Genomic DNA, 15,961 nt, shown 5'->3' with positions numbered 1-15,961 from the left:
TTGGAGTCAGAGCAGGAGTAGAGGCCAGACGCGTCCCCTTTCTCGTCTCCTCTAAGCTAGCGCTAACAGGAGCCATCTCCTGTACTGAACACAGTGCGGTATGAAAACGCATTTGAAATATTTAAATGACTAGGCCTTGTGCCAGTGCTCTTAAATGGCTCCTCCTTTTAAGTGTGCCACTAATTAAGTTATTAAAACTCCAACAGGACTGGACGTTAAGACACAGTAGAAAAAAATCACTTTTGATGTGTTATAGAGCCGTCACGGTTTTAGCCATGAGCTCAGTTAAGGTAAGCAGTTCACAAAGGTCACAAGGTCACCGTTCTGAAGAGCGCTGGGGTGAGGCAAGTCAATCGAACGCAGTAAATACACGCGTGAAACGTTGGCCTTGAATTGTGTTATTAGTCACCAGGTGAGACACACACCTCTGTGGGTTCCAGGTTCTCTCCATTCTTCATCCACCTGTAGGAAGGCTTGGGCTTTCCTGTGGCCTTACACTCCCAGAGCAGGGAGTCGTCGATGGCTTTCTGAACATCCTCAGGCTTCTCAATCAGCTGAGGAGGGGCTGGGAGACAAGAGCAAAATGAGTTTAATAACCTACCACACCATTAGACTCTTACTGCATGCTGAGCTTCTCTCTCTCTCTCTCTCTCTCTCTCTCTCTCTCTCTCTCCCTCTCTCTCTCTCTCTCTCTCTGTGTGTGTGCGCGAGTGTGTGTGATGGTAACTGTACGAATCAAAAAATCAAGCAAAAATAAGAAGACTTTGACTTTAGAATGACCCACTATCTGCTGGCAGATACAGAAATGTACTTGCAGCAAAAACGAGAGTATTTAATGAAAACATCATTGCTGCCAGAGCCAGTGGACGAGAACCGCGGCAAATAAAATAAACAAATGAACAAAACAAAACAAAACAAAAGATTTGAGACATCTGGCTCAATGCCATGTACGGTGTGGACAGACAAGAAGTACAATGTGCGTGAGATTTTGGTTCGGTCATGAGCGGAATAATAAAATACTTCACCGGATCCCATTAGAGTAAATTATGGTTTAATTATACATGGGCTGTATCGATTCTTATCTTTTAAATGCATGTAACTCAAACCTGGTTAATAATTGACTAAAGCCCAAGAGCACACATGAAACATCATTTATGAGGGTGCTGCCTGATGGGAAATAAATAGAGAGACAAATAAATTGAACCTCCACAAAAAAAAAAAAAAAATACACAAATAAATGATTTACCTAGATTTATGTTCTTTGAGAAAGCGATAGCAGCCAACTGGAGTTTGTTATTTTTGTTTTTTGTTTTTTTTCTTGGTTCTGTCTCACGGCAGAACACAAAACACCTCTTTTGGTAAAGATGAAACATCTGCGTTGACATTTGTTTTACACTCATCATCCAGTCATCGGACAAAATTTGACAATTTGAACTGTTTTGTAAATACATCTTATGTTTATCTGATGAGACCTTTCATTATATGAGATTCTTAGCTACTGTTTTTTTTTTGGCAAGTGTGAGCGTACGCGAGAGTGTACGAGAGTCAGTGTTTGTATGTGTGCGAGTTCATGTGGGTATGTGTGTGTGTGTGTATGTGTGTGTATTTGTGTCTGTTTGTGTATGTGTGTCTGCATGCGCATGCGCACGTGTGTTCACAGGGTTTTTCCTTTTTTTTTTTCTACAAAATTTTAATCAGCAACGTGCTTAGTTTACCGTATTTCTTTTGCACTGCTTTCTCACCCCCATCTGGTAAGATATTTTCATAATTATACTTAACATATACAGACACCCATGTTTGACTTTGACTTTCCATGTCCGTGATCAGAGAAGTTATGATCCCCGTCCTATGCGTTTCACAGCTATGAAACCAGCACGCCGCACAGACTATTTGAAGTGACTGCTCTCAGGCACTGGAGACACATTTGACATGACCTCTTCCTTTGAGACCCTCCACAAAGAGACAGACAGCCTGTACATTCTCAAAAAGCCCCAAATTAATTTTTCTATTCCAATAAGAGTCTGCAGTGAAAAAAAAAAAGGGAAGAGGAAAAAAAAAAATCATAGAGATATGGTATTCAAAGGGATGAACCAATTAAGGCTTTGCTTTTATGAAGCCTTTGCATGACATAAAAGCATCATTATCAGTCAGTCTTTCAAAAGTGTCCCTGAAAACCGGCACTAAAACATTAGAATGTGATTACTAATCAGGCTGATGAAAGCACTAAAGAAAAAAATTGCAGCGCTATTCGCTTACAAAAGCATATGTGTGTGTGTGTGTGTGTTTGTCCTTGTGAGTATGGGTGGGTGTGTGTGACACAGAAAGAGTGTAAATGTGGACACATGTGAGTTTGTGTGCGTGTGCATGTGTTTGTGCATGTGTGTGTGTGTGCGTGTGTGTGTGCTTGTGTTTGTGTATTTGTTTGTGTGTGTGTGTGTGTGAGTGTGTGTGCTTGTGTTTGTGTATATGTGTGTGTGTGTGCGTGTGTGTGTGCTTGTGTTTGTGTATACGTGTGTGTACATGTGTGTGTGTGCTTGTGTTTGTGTATACGTTTGTGTGTCTGTGTGTGTCTGTGTGTGTGTGTGTGTGTGTGTGTGTGCTCGTGTTTGTGTATACGTTTGTGTGTCTGTGTGTGTGTGTGTGTGTGCTCGTGTTTGTGTATACGTTTGTGTGTCTGTGTGTGTGTGTGCGTGTGTGTACGTGCGTGCGTGTACACGCGTGTGTATGTACGGTTTCTCTGGCCTAGCCACGGGCCATGGAGGTGATAAACATGAGCAGCACTTATTGACCGGCTCATTCCGGCGCTCTGCTGACGAATGTCTCGCAGGCTTAATTCCAAGGGACTTCAAAATAAGATTAGAGATTTTTATCACCTGCTGCAGAGAGGCAGACTGCAGAGAGACACAGCGAAGACAGGCCAACTGCCTGCTAATCCCGAGAAACCCCACTCAGGCACTCTCGCCCCGACCGGCGGCCGACGCGCACCCCCTGACGGGCCTTATTTACCGCCACACAAGGACTCGGAGGAACGCTGTAAATAATGGCAAATTGTTTAATGCACAGAATGAGTTACGCCAGACGCTGGGCCAGCACTCTGACTTATGGACAACGGGAGAGGAAAAGCAATTGGAGACAAAAACCCAAGCGCAAGTTCGGAGAAAATCAAACGCAAGCTCGTAAATATTAAAACAGCATAAGTAGGAGGAAAGACCGTCGAAGCACGTGTAATTTTTTTTCTCCTCTCTTAAAAACAAACAAACAAACAAAAAAAGGTCATATTAAACCATTACATTTACATGCATATTCTATGCATGTACTAATTAATGCGCTCACGAATTATACGAATTGGTACAAAAAAAAAAAAAAAACAAAAAAACGGTACACGTAAGCTCATCCATCACCCGACGCAAAATGCGGTCGGTATTGTTCTCGATTTCGAGGAAGTCGCATCTGGGAACGCTGCGCCTTGTCGTTCCGAATATAAACAATGGGACAACAAGGCTAATAAAACATTGAAGGAGCCTAGTGAGTGCTATTCCTGTAAATGGGCCATTGGACACAGAGAGAGAGAGAGAGAGAGAAGCAGCCGCGGCAGAACCACAGATTCCATAAGGGAGGGAAAAAAAAAAAAAATCCCCACAGAGCGGCGCCTACAGGTACTTACTTAATAAGAGAGCCAACTCACATGACCGATACCTCTGTGTGATTAATGCTGCAGAGGTAGAAGGTCATGACCCTTCATTTGAGATTCCATATTAAATACGCTTCTCATAGAATGCCTCGCAGTCACAAAGCCATGGGTAGGAAGATGAAATCATTGACAGTTGTGATGGAGAAAAAGAAAATATACACACACACACACACACACACACACACACACACACACACACACACACACACACACACATATATATATATATATATGTATATATATATGCATGAGTGTGTGTGTGATTGTGTATGTGTGTGTGCGTGTGTGTGTGTGTGAGATTGTGTATGTGTGCATGCACGTGTGTGTGTGCGCGTTTGTGTGTGTGTGATTGTGTATGTGTGCATGCATGTGTGTGTGTGATTGTGTGTGTGTGTGTGTGTATGTGTGCGAGAAATCTTTGCCAAACGACACCTCATATAAATGCAAATAGTGGAACGTGATGGCTGTATAAATGTTTGTGTAGTCATGTTCACATATGACCAAATGGGTTCTAAAACATGGCATGCCAGGGCAGTCTGATCAAGCAGATGTGGATAGCTCTGAGACCGGGTGATATGGTTTACCCATTACCTGACACGGTATTGGCAAGGTCAGGTCTGATCTAATTAAACAGTTTACAGCGAAGAATCGCATTCATTTACGGCCTGTAGGCACCTTGTTCACCACACAACGTTGTCATTATGAATTATACTTGAACGAAACAGGCTTTTGTGAAAACAGCTATCCAGTTATCTAGCTTAACTGTTACAGCTAGATTGTGAGGGAGATCCATGAGAGTAGACTGTCCAGTTGACATGCAGATCAGTTGGCTTTGGCTGCGTCGCCTCTTCCATTACAGCAGCAAATATTTCAGTATGCAGAACCAAAAGCCATATGCCAACATACTGTTTTTTTTTTTTTTTAACACTTTCAAATCTCAATTCAGACCATGTTTAAAAGCAAATGCCATCATTCACGTCCCTACAAGATCATATATACATTCCATCTTCCCTTGGTTATCATTTTTTGTGTGTGTGTGTGTGTGTGCGCGCGCGTGTGTATTCATCCCTTCCCATTTTCCCACGGGCCTTTTGCTTGTATGGCCTTCCCTTTACTTCTCTCTGCGCTATCTCTTTGCACCTTAACACACTTTGCTTGACGGTGTTCCTGTCGTCTGCCCACAGACTATGGGTAAATTTTAACTGTATAATGAATTCTGGGTGAGTGTAGAGACTATCCATTGCCCCCCCCCTTTCTGTTTCTTAAATGAGACATATATGGCTAGAGTGTAATTATGCTAATTAGTGGGAGTGGTGGAGTTGGTGAGCCATTCCCAACTTTTTTTTTTTTGCGATTTAATTCGTTGTTGTTAAATTGCAGGAGGTGACAAATGATTTTAATCCTGGTTGAAAACAACAACTAAAAAAAAATTGTGCACGAGTTGCAACTGTTGAACTTGTCTTGCCTTTAAAGAAAACCTCTCCACTTCTCTGAAATTTGTTGCCCCTAACAAATGGATCTTGATTATTCAAATACATTATTTATTTTCAGCATGCGCTCAAATGACAGGTTGCAAGGTCATCTAGGAATTTTCTAGAACAAGGTGGAATAAATTGAAGCTGGGGAAATGATACATTTCAGACACAATCTAATCCTAAAAAAAAAAAAAAAAAATACAGTCAAACGCATCAAGAGGTGAATCTGGGCTCGGAAGTTATTATCCAAATCAAACGGCAATATTACTTGAATCAAACCGATTTCATGTCTGTCCAAATGCTACGTTGTAGAATAATGCTTAAGAGCTATGATCTAGAATCAAGTTGGACTTCAATCACTGTGCCATCTGGTTAGCTAATACACACACACACACACACACACACACAAGGTCAAGTCCAAGGTCGTCTCCTTATCTGCAGCACTCTAATCTGGATAAAAACATCAGAGGCATGATAGCAGGACAACTTTAATCAGTTAGATGCACTGTGTTAAAACGCCTGTTGGAGGCTCTAAGTTGATGGTTCTGATGGTTACGACTCAGGCCCAGTAACGCTTTTCTACGTGATGTGTCTTAGTCTGATCCAAACTGACACATGCAACATTTCCTGCTCAAATATTCATGCGTTCCAGGATCACCTACCGTAGAAAGAGAGCTTTCCTCTCACGGAGTTTCTCCCCTTGCTGTTTTCCGCCACACACTCGTATGTTCCTGCATCTTCCTGCTGAAAGTACGGGATTTCGAGGACACCGGTGGTTTTCCTCACGTCCACCTTCCGGGAAAAGGGGATTCCATCCTCTCGTCTCCAGTGTATAGCCGGCACTGGACTGGTTCGCAGAGAGATTTATAAATGGGCGTGGAATATCAAACTGAATACACTTATTCAACTGCTGTATCCACGATCAAACAGAAACTTAATTTGACCATTTTGTTTGATCGGCATCCGTGTCAAGGAAAAAAATAATCAAAAAAAGATCAACTTTCTGAAGCACCTACACATAACATAATAACCATATACCTTTCCTGGCTCGAATGTAATAACCAAGTAACTATTTCTGTACAATTGAGGTCAAATCAGAGATCCATATTACTTACTTCCCCAAAGCAAAGCACTCCAGTTTCACTGTGGAGCCTTTGGCCACCTGGACGATGCCTGGAAACTGAACTTCAATCTTTGGTTCATATTCCCCCATCACACCTACAGTCAGAAAAGTTCAGTCAGTTTATCGACTTCCGCCACTGGAGGAGCGGCGGTTCCATAGACAGAGCTGGACTGTGATTATATGTGGGATTCGTCGGATTCGTATGGATCAGCAGTTGCTCTCCGCCATTCTACAAGTCTTTATCTGTTCTTCTTCATCACCTATCAAAGGTAGCTCCGTTTGGCAGCTTTCTGAACTTTGAGAGAAGATCTGACACTGGCTGCCTTGACTTTGCACCTTATCTTGAAGGCTGCTAGGCAGCGAGAGAGAGATAGAAAGTGAGAGAGACAGAGAGAGAGAGAGAGGGAGAGAGAGAGAGAGAGAGAGAGAGAGAGAGAGAGAGAGAGAGAGAGAGAGAGAGAGAGAGAGAACCTAGAGATTCTTATCTGCCGCATCTAAAACGACATAGTTGCCAAAAGCCCTATCAATAGTACCAAATGAGACAAGCTGAAGAGACCTAATCTGCTAACGTGACGGAGCGCCGGAAGGGGGAGATTTCTGACAGTCCCTTAAATAGAGTATTAAGTTCTGATTGTCTCTGATTGGCAAAGCAAAAGTTCTTCCTCAGAGCTTGCTATGAACTTGATTATTTAAATAAACATGTTTAAGAGAGAGAAAGAGAGAGAGACAGAGAGAGAGAGAGAAAAAGAGACCAAGAGAGAGAGAGACAGAGAGAGAGACAGAGAGAGAGAGAGACAGCGAGAGAGAGAGAAAAAGAGACAGAGAGAGAGAGAGAGAGAGAGAGAGAGCCAGAGGCATAACACGTCCCTTCTCAGACAGACTGAGAAGAGGAGAGCAGTGGTTTGGGCCATTGAAACTTCCTTTAAAAATACAGGCCAAATAACAAAACACTGGGCGACCTTCAGACCATTTGGATAAGAAAAAAACGTATGATACTGCAGTGGCAGTGTGTATTTAAAATGCATTTCTCTCTCTCTCTCTCTCTCTCTCTCTCTCTCTCTCTCTCTCTCTCGCCTCTCTCTGAAATTCTCTGCACGCATAGATAAATTGAAAATAAAAGCATTGTTGTGTTACCTCTTTGAAATGTGTAAATGTACTGCGTGCTGAGTGCAAGCAATAGTTTAACTACATTATGGTCTCTCTACTACACAAATATAATGCTGTGGAGAATCTGCACTATAAGTTAAACCGTTTCAGCATAATTTAAGGTCTAACCTTCCCCCTGAAAATGTATTTTATGACATCAAGAGGCAGCTTTTCATTTGAATATTTTGATTTTCTACTATCTCCCTTTATGGCTCAAGATGAATTCAGACCATATCAGTCGTAAAATGCAAGTCCGAGAGAGTTAAGCATGAGATGGATCCAGAGCAAATGACCTTTCTGTTTGAGTTCCTTTGATAATGCCACCCCAGAACCAACCAGAAACACAGCCTGCCACAGCCTACCACCACCTTTCTTTTGCAAAAAAAGTTGCTTATTAACCTTTTGGATATCATTTGTATTCCCTCAAAATAATACAAACGCCTTGCTTGATTTAGCTTTCCGCTTTGGGGTTATTTCTTTGTCTTTTTATTTATTTATTTATTTCTGTGTCTTCCAGCTACGAGGATTTGTCTAAATTACTTTCAACACTTTCAACATGGCAGCTTTGCTTTGTTTTATAAACTGTGGGATGTTGTAAATACTGCTATATTTGTGGTTTATGCCAAGGAAGACACGGTGATTCTCTCTCTTTCTCTCACTCTGTCTCACTCTCTCTCACGACTCTTGAATTGGTTGTGTGACAGAAGGAAGTCTATCAGACCACAGTTATAAGAAAAAATATTTGCATATTCTACTCTCTCTCTCTTTGCTAAGAGACAAGTCGAGCGACTATATCAGGTCATTCATTACGGCCACAAGTCCAGCGGCTAATTGTTAAACCATGAATTTTTATGTTGACATTTCAGAGATACATACATATATTCATTCATATTCATGACATTCCTATATATATATGTTAATATATTATCCAAACACTTTCTACACCTCCTATTTTATCCAAAGTGGAGCATAGCATGTTTCATACAGAAGATTTTAGTCTAATATGAATACAAATGCAAATACATGAAGGACCAGTCATTATGAATGTCACAGTGCTGCCCAAGGATGTGACTGCTCTAAATTAACCAATGGCGTTCTCACCGTCACTGCGAAGCACAAGGGGAGTGGGCGGGCCCTGGACGCGGGTTTTCGTGACGGTGTTGGTCACCACACAAGTGTAGTTGCCCACGTCCGACGGTTCCACTTTAGCGATGTAGAGGTTCCCCGTCTCCTGGGATATGAAACGTCTGTTGTCCTGCTTCACATACGATGGGTATTCATTAAAAATCCAGGAGAAGGTCAAAGCTACGGAGAGAGAAAAGAAAGGATAGAGACACTCAAAAAAAAGAAAGAAAGAGCTTTATATGAAGCATGAAAGAAATAATCAATCGGGGGGGGGGGGGGTGTCTTCTGACTGCTTGGAGTGTCTAATCATAAAAAGGACTGGAGAAGACTTTGACATTTCATGTATGAGCTGGTTTTAAATGGCAGAAGCATGGTCTGCTCTGACTTCCCCAGAGTGGCTTAATTAGCATAGGGACTACATGCTAGGGTGAAAATGACTCACCCTCAAGACTGTTGTGAAGCTGAGAAGGTGAAAATTAATGACAGTGCAAAATAACCTGTGGTTATTTTGGGTTCACACTAATTTAGGCATATCACTTTTTTTTTTTTTATGTGACCCAAAAAAAAAAAAAAGATTAAGATGGCTGGTGATTGAAGAATGACACAACAAAAAAATAACCAATGATCACAACACTAAGAAATGTATTTATAATATTATAATTGCTTTCAGTCACAGGAGCAAACTAAGTAACATTAAAGACATAACACAGAGAAGTTACGGAAGAACCGAAATGCACATTACCGAATGTAACCAAATAAAAAAAGAGAGAAAGAAAGAAAGAAAGAAAGAAAGAAAGAGAGAAAGAAAGAAAGAAAGAAAGAAAGAAAAAGCATTTGCCTAGAGAATTCCAGCTGACGTGCTTTTTTTGTTTTTTGTTCTTTTTTTTTGTTTATATGAAATGTCAACATACAGCTATTGTGATGTTGCAAGGTCTGGGGGGGTCTTCAGACCAGCACACAACACATGCTAGAAATAAGTGACCTTTGGGAGTAACAATTGTTTTGCCTGCTGCTGATTCAATTACCTTTCTGCCCGTCAGTCATTTCTTCAGGCAAGAGAGGTTAAAGAAAAATGAAATAGCCAAACAAGAGCTTGCTCTTCCTTTTGTATCCTGGGAAAAAATTTTTTGAAATGGGAAAAAAAAAAAAAGAAAAAAAATCCTTTTTGGTTCCTTTTGTTAGGTTCCTTTGTTATACCTTTGGTTGTTTGAATCACCAGCGCTTGACTTGAACTGATGAGGTGTTGACTTTGATGAGTACCGGAGTGGTAACAAAAAAAAAAAAAAAAAAAAAAAAAAAAAAAAAACAAATTCGAGAGGGGAGAGAAAAATATCGATAGGAATTTTTACCTTAAAAGAATCAGTTACAATCAGAGAAAATCAAGTGGTGTTGTTATGATCAGAGACACTGGTAAGAGACGTAAATACTAACATACACAAGTGGGCGAATGAGGCATGACTACGACCGCGGATGAGAAAGCGCCGAAGCATCGCCGAGCCTGACTACCATTATTCATTCCTTCAAACCACATATTCCACAACCTATAATTGAGAAGCATCCCTGAAAGCTTTTTTTTCTAACAGCAAAGGTTTCAGACTGATCTTTTCTCCCCCCCCCCTTTTCTTTTCTTTCTTTTTTTTTTTTCTTCTTTTTTTTTCTTTCTTTCTTTCTTTCTTTTTTTTTTTTTCTTTTGGCTGGCGAACACATCTCTGAGCCTCCTGTGATAAATCTATTTTCTGAATGTTCTAATGGTCTAATCAGCAGACCTCAGGGTCCCTGTGCCAGTCGTAATTGACAGACGCGTAGCATCTCCCTGCTGAGTCTAATCAAAACCATTCACTCGTTAGCAAGACTGGCAATTAAACAAAACAGTCTTGGAGGATTCCTTTTTTCTAAAGCCTTTTTTTTCACAGGCTGGTCATTTATCACAGTGCGAGTCAATCCATAGCACAACCCCTCTCGCTATTAAACGTTTCGAGAGGGTGGTCCGAGCCGTCCGGATCCCTGGTGAAGCCTCTGAGCTCTCCAGCAGTTCCGTTTCTCAGCGAATAGCTTCAACATAAAGGCCAGACGCGCGTGCCAAGGCCGCGGAGAATGCAGACGCCCTCAGAGCCGTGCGTCTGCTACTGCGCTGTGTGCGTCGATGTCTGCCCTCATCGACTGATTGTACTGTAAGTTGTCTGTACGTGATATAATGTGGCGGACCGGAGCACTGTCACAAAGGACAGTGCGTTTGGTAAACTGTCATGGCTCAGCGTTTGTTTACTCTGGGCCATAACTGAATAATAATGCACAACAATAAAGCATAAGATGGGTAGTCCATTACAATAGATGAGTAGCAACGTGTTCTCTATGGGATATATCGACTTAGGCCTTTATCACTCTAATAAAAAGTTGGCATGTAAAAAAAAACAAACAAACAAACAAATTAAAAAAAACAACATGATATAGTAAGCAACGGGGCACTAGACGCTGTCCTAAATTGTGAATGTTGTCAGTTTCATAGCAGAACTCGCAGAACACAAGAAGTATAAATACAATCAAAATAATATGTGAGAGAAAAAAAAAGTCTGAGAAACATTCATTTCTGATCGCCAGATCTCATTCATGTATTCCTCAAAACCTATAAGGTCTTTTTTTTTTTTTTGGGTTGTTGTTATTATTGACAAAAGCAACCCATTCCGCAATAACAGTTTCCATGCAAAACAGATTTTCAATGCTACATCAACTCTTGCGCACGGCATAGGAAAAGTCCTCACAGTTTGTTGTGAAAAATGATGGGTATGGGGAAGCAGGAGTTCTTTCTTTGAGGGGGTGTCCCTGGAGGGCTGTCAGATGCTGACAAAATGCAGTGTGCAGTATTACCCAGACTGCAAAGGGTAGTGGAAAGGCTCTGAGAAGTCAACACGGAATGCAGAGAAGAGAGAAGACTCCAAGACGCAGTAAGAAAATGAAGACATTATGAAAATCCCATGCAAAAAAAAAAGAGAGAGAGAGAGTAAAAACGGAGAGAGAAAAACTCGTGCACACTTGTCCTCCTACGACTTTTTAGATTCGAGAGGAGCGCAGAGAAGCACTGAATAGGAGAGGGATTTAAAAAATGAAAAGAAAAAAAAACATAACGAGAACATTTTTACAGATAGGAGATAAATGTAGTCAAAGAAAAACAAGGCAACTTTATCCAGTTTAGCCTAAGACACGGTCTAACGTAGTCCTAGGTTTGGGCCAGTTCAGGGTTAATTAATCATCTTTCCTGAAGGAAGATTAAAGCTTCTCTAAGACCAAACGAAGGCTTAAATTACACTGCTCAGGCTTATCCTGAGATTAATGCTGTTTGTCAGTGGACATATATATTGATTATTTGGATTATTTCAGTGAAAACCAACAGAGATCAAGCAGTGGAAACTCTTATTGACAGGTTAAAGCCATTACGTGCTTGTGCAGATATCAGATCTGTGTGTGTGTGTGTGTTTGTGTGTGTGTGTTTGTGTGTGTGTGGGTTTTCTCTTTACTTCCATAACAGTTGATTCATTTCGGTTGAAGCCAGAGGTCTCACACCTCTGGAGCGACCTTTGGGGTTAAGGACCCTGCTCAGGGTCACGTCGGCAGAGAGAGTTTATTACGTCAATTCCCTCGCTCCGCCGCTACACCATTACCATCTGTTGTTTCCACGACAACATTACCTTTCCCGTTGTTTTTGCGGCTTGCCCTCCTCTGATTTCATGTGATTACAGACCTTTTTGGATGGAGTTTAGGCTGTTGAGTGCACCCAGCGTCATGCCGTGCATACTGTCAATTATAAAAAAACTGATACAGATTGTTTGATTACGTCTTATTTAACTTGGTCAATGATTTCATTGTCTAAAAGTACCTAACCCAGATTAACAGCGGTGATTTAGAGAGCCATTTTTTGAATCTGCGTATAGCTACTCTGGACTTCATTAGGCCTCGATTAAAGACTTCAGTTCTACCCTGTCCAGAAAAAATGGTGTCCAGTTATAGCAGTGATATCTGTGTGCAGTATTTAAAAGACATATCTCAGAGATTAGATTGACCTAATGCAGGCAGATCCGCAACAAAAAGGGAAAGGTGTGTGAGTCTTTGGTCAAACGAAGAGGAAGCCTTAGAATTAATCACATAAACACTACTGTTCTTCTCAGGCAGAGGGACAGAATGGGAGAGCAGCCAAAAGTCGAGGAGGTGAAGAGTCTCTGTTTTTATTCTGTTGTGGCTCTCATCAAACACAGCACAACAGCAGAGCAATTAGGATTCATTTATTTGATTACTTCCAAAAAAAAAAACAGAAAAATGAATCTAGCGCGAGGTGATTGTGTAATCAGGGGGTTTAACGACAAATGGTTTAGAATACATTGCTTACACAAGCAATCCTCATGTGTCTATTAGCCTCAGTATTAAGCGCCAAAAAAAAAAAAAAAAAATTTTGAATAAGCGATGGCTCTTGGCTCTGTTCGTAGAATCTGCAGTGATTAGAATCAGCATCCTGTAAGACAGAGGGACCTCCCTACTCCACCAGCAGCCAACAGGACCACAGCCACCTTGGCCCCAGCTACAGCAATATTGGTCCTGGGGATCAGAGAGCCTCATATGTACTTAAAAAAAAAAAAAAAAAACGAAACAAAACAAAACAAATTAAAAAAAAAAAAAAAAACACCCACAAATTTATCCAGAGCACACAGAGCAATTACCTCAGAAACATGTAACAAAAGCATGGAGTGCTTCTGTATCTGGAGACAAACCATGTTATCTATCACAAAAAAACAAAACAAAAAAAACAAAAAAGGGAATCTCCATGGCTAATAACACTGAATCATTCTTTTCTTTTCCTTTTTTTTTTCCCCTTTTTTTCTCATAATGAAACATGCATCGTTGCATCTTCATTGTGCATGATCAATGCCGTCGTTCTCCATGAATATTAATACTTCCACAGTCGCCCGATCGTTGGCTGTTTATTATACATGTGAAGCTCATTTCTGACAAAAAAAAAATAAAAAATAAAAAAATGCATTTTTAATCAGCCTGTTCAAAGCAGGATCACGCAAGCATGCTGGGAATGATAAACAATAAATAAAGACAAAAAGGTTGCTAATTGTTTTACTGCATTAAAATGCAATAATCCCATTTCACAGTGCTTGGAGCAAGTGTAAGAAAGCTTCGTTATACGACTGCGGCCCAGCGTGACTGGAGAGAGGTCCAGAGGAGGTCAATGCCAGCCCTGTTAGATTCCGGGACATATACTGGTTTGTTGTTCTCTTCAGCATCTCTAAAACTGTACTGACTTCATTTTACCGAATGTTGTGTGGATAGGTGTTTGTGCTCTTAGAATCCATAAACAGAGAAAACAGAGTAGAGTCTGAAAAGTGAAACTAAGTTCAAAAGTTCTACGCTCACCAATCATTTTGAATTTTGCCAATTACTTCACTGACCCGATAATCAAACGGAGAGAGTCGTTAATAAATAAAACGGAATGCCTGCTGGCAAGTCAGGGTAATCTGAGCATTAACAGAGAGCTGATGATCTAATGTTTATACTTCCCTGAGATTCTGGGGATTTGAATTTTGGCTGTGCTATAAAAAAACAAAACAAAAAAACACCCACCTCCTTTATAAGTCCTCTCTAACTGACAGCATAGAGAACAGTACCTCTGTAGCAGTAGAAAGACATTATAAAAAAAAGAAAAGAAAAAAGAAAGAAAAAAAAAAAAAAGGCAAGCCACTCAGACACTCCCACTCTGATTGTGTTGCAAAAAGCAGAGCTTTTCCCAATTTTGCTCTGGGCCCTGAGAATCTTCTCCTTGTCTTTCTTTTCTTTCCGTTTTTTTTTTTTTTTCGCTTTTTCCACCACTTTTCTCTCTCACTTTTACGGGATTGGACCCAACGCGCATGCTCGGGCGGTCTGAGAGCCGGAGGTCTCGGGACAGAAAAACGGGGGGGGGGGGGGGGGGGGGGGGGGGGGGGGGGGGGGGGGCGGGGAGTCATTTCTATTCTTGGCACATGTCAGGGACAGAAGAAGCAGATTTTAGTCTCCAGTACACCTAAAAGGTCTCTCTCCATTAGCAAATGGAGGTCACTCGCATTAGGCCCCCCCTGCACTAAACACAGTAATTGAGTAATCCAAAGAGCGGCGTTGGGGCGGGCAGGCGGCAGGCCGAACCGCTGACACAGGAGGCTTTGAGCGAGAGTCAAAGTGACAGTCTTTCAGATCTCCCCCGCATCGCTGATCACAAGTGACTCGAGTAGCTGATGGAAGATAATTTGATTTTCTACCGCGCATCTCTGGAATCGGGACACATACACTCACAAAGATAGACCACCAGGCCTCCTAATTATTAATATGCTGTTTCAGATATTGTTTATTGTGTACATGCCAATATTCATTGAGATCTGCCATATTCGATGTAATTCAATCGCATCATAGCGACACGCTCAGGAAAAAACTGAACGAAGGGACGCGCGGTGAGGTCGTAGACGAAACTGAAGAACCTTACACGGGAGTCAAAGTGAAGTTCAGTTCCTCTATGGAATCTTTGACTGCCTTGAGAACCTTGGAATGTTCTGACCAAATTAAGGTCACTCTGATGTCACGGCATTCTGACTGACAGCAGAGACAGAACTGACTCATTCGACATAGATTACTCACCCACTCGCTTTTATCTGCACTGACAGAGTGATGAAGCAATATAGCCCACTCTTTCAGGCCATCTCTCTCTAGGAACACAGGGGGAAAGTAGGTCCACCATTCAGACTCAAAAACATCAAAGCCACTCCCAACCCCCCGTTTACTACACAATAACGATATCAAACATAGATAGGGATACATTTACAATATTGTTAACATACATTGAGCTCCGTGTCTGTGAATTACTCTGTATGATGAGCATGACAAGTTACTCAATTACTCACTGATGATTTGCTGGGTACAATTGTGTATCGCAATAAATCGCAAGAAACAAGAAACAATGACTGGCCAAAAACCCGAGGGGCCAAGCAGAAAACATAAAAGTCCACCAAGAGCTATGATGTGACTTTAGGGACTGTAAACAGACCTTATTTTAAACCTCTCTCTCTCTCTCTCTCTCTCTCTCTCTCTCTCTTTTTCTCACTCTTTCTCTCTATCTCTCTCTCTTTCTCTCTCTCTCTCTCTCTCTCTCTCACTGCACTGATGAAATGACCAGAAATGGTAAAATCGCGGCCCACTTTTTCAAACGACATCATCAGTAATAAAATCACTGAACTGAACAGAAAATCAGCAACTAAAAACACTTGAAATAATTTCAGCTTTTCTCTTCAACCGCTTGCATAATCCTCACAAAAAAAGGAGAAAAAAAAAAAAAACTTCACTGGAAATCTTTCCCCTCATATACATGCAAAATGAAAAGAGAGA

At 41.2% G+C, this 15,961-nt stretch overlaps 1 protein-coding gene across 1 annotated transcript in view; it reads right to left on the bottom strand.

Moving 5' to 3' along the window:
- The window catches only part of cntn4 (contactin 4), an 86,071-nt gene that overhangs the window by 40,165 nt on the left and 29,945 nt on the right, over positions 1–15,961 (bottom strand). Inside the window, exons 5-8 of the mRNA XM_030778396.1 lie at positions 8,537–8,740; positions 6,282–6,384; positions 5,829–6,013; positions 426–565 (exon numbers count right to left, since the gene is read on the bottom strand). Of these exons, the coding sequence (XP_030634256.1) occupies positions 426–565; positions 5,829–6,013; positions 6,282–6,384; positions 8,537–8,740 (632 nt within the window). The remainder of the gene's footprint in view (positions 1–425; positions 566–5,828; positions 6,014–6,281; positions 6,385–8,536; positions 8,741–15,961) is intronic.

This window comes from Chanos chanos, chromosome 6, assembly GCF_902362185.1.
Source record: "Chanos chanos chromosome 6, fChaCha1.1, whole genome shotgun sequence".
Taxonomy (NCBI): Eukaryota; Metazoa; Chordata; class Actinopteri; order Gonorynchiformes; family Chanidae; genus Chanos; species Chanos chanos.
The sequence above is the reverse complement of the archived record's forward strand: the minus strand, read 5'-3'. Positions and strand labels throughout refer to the sequence as shown.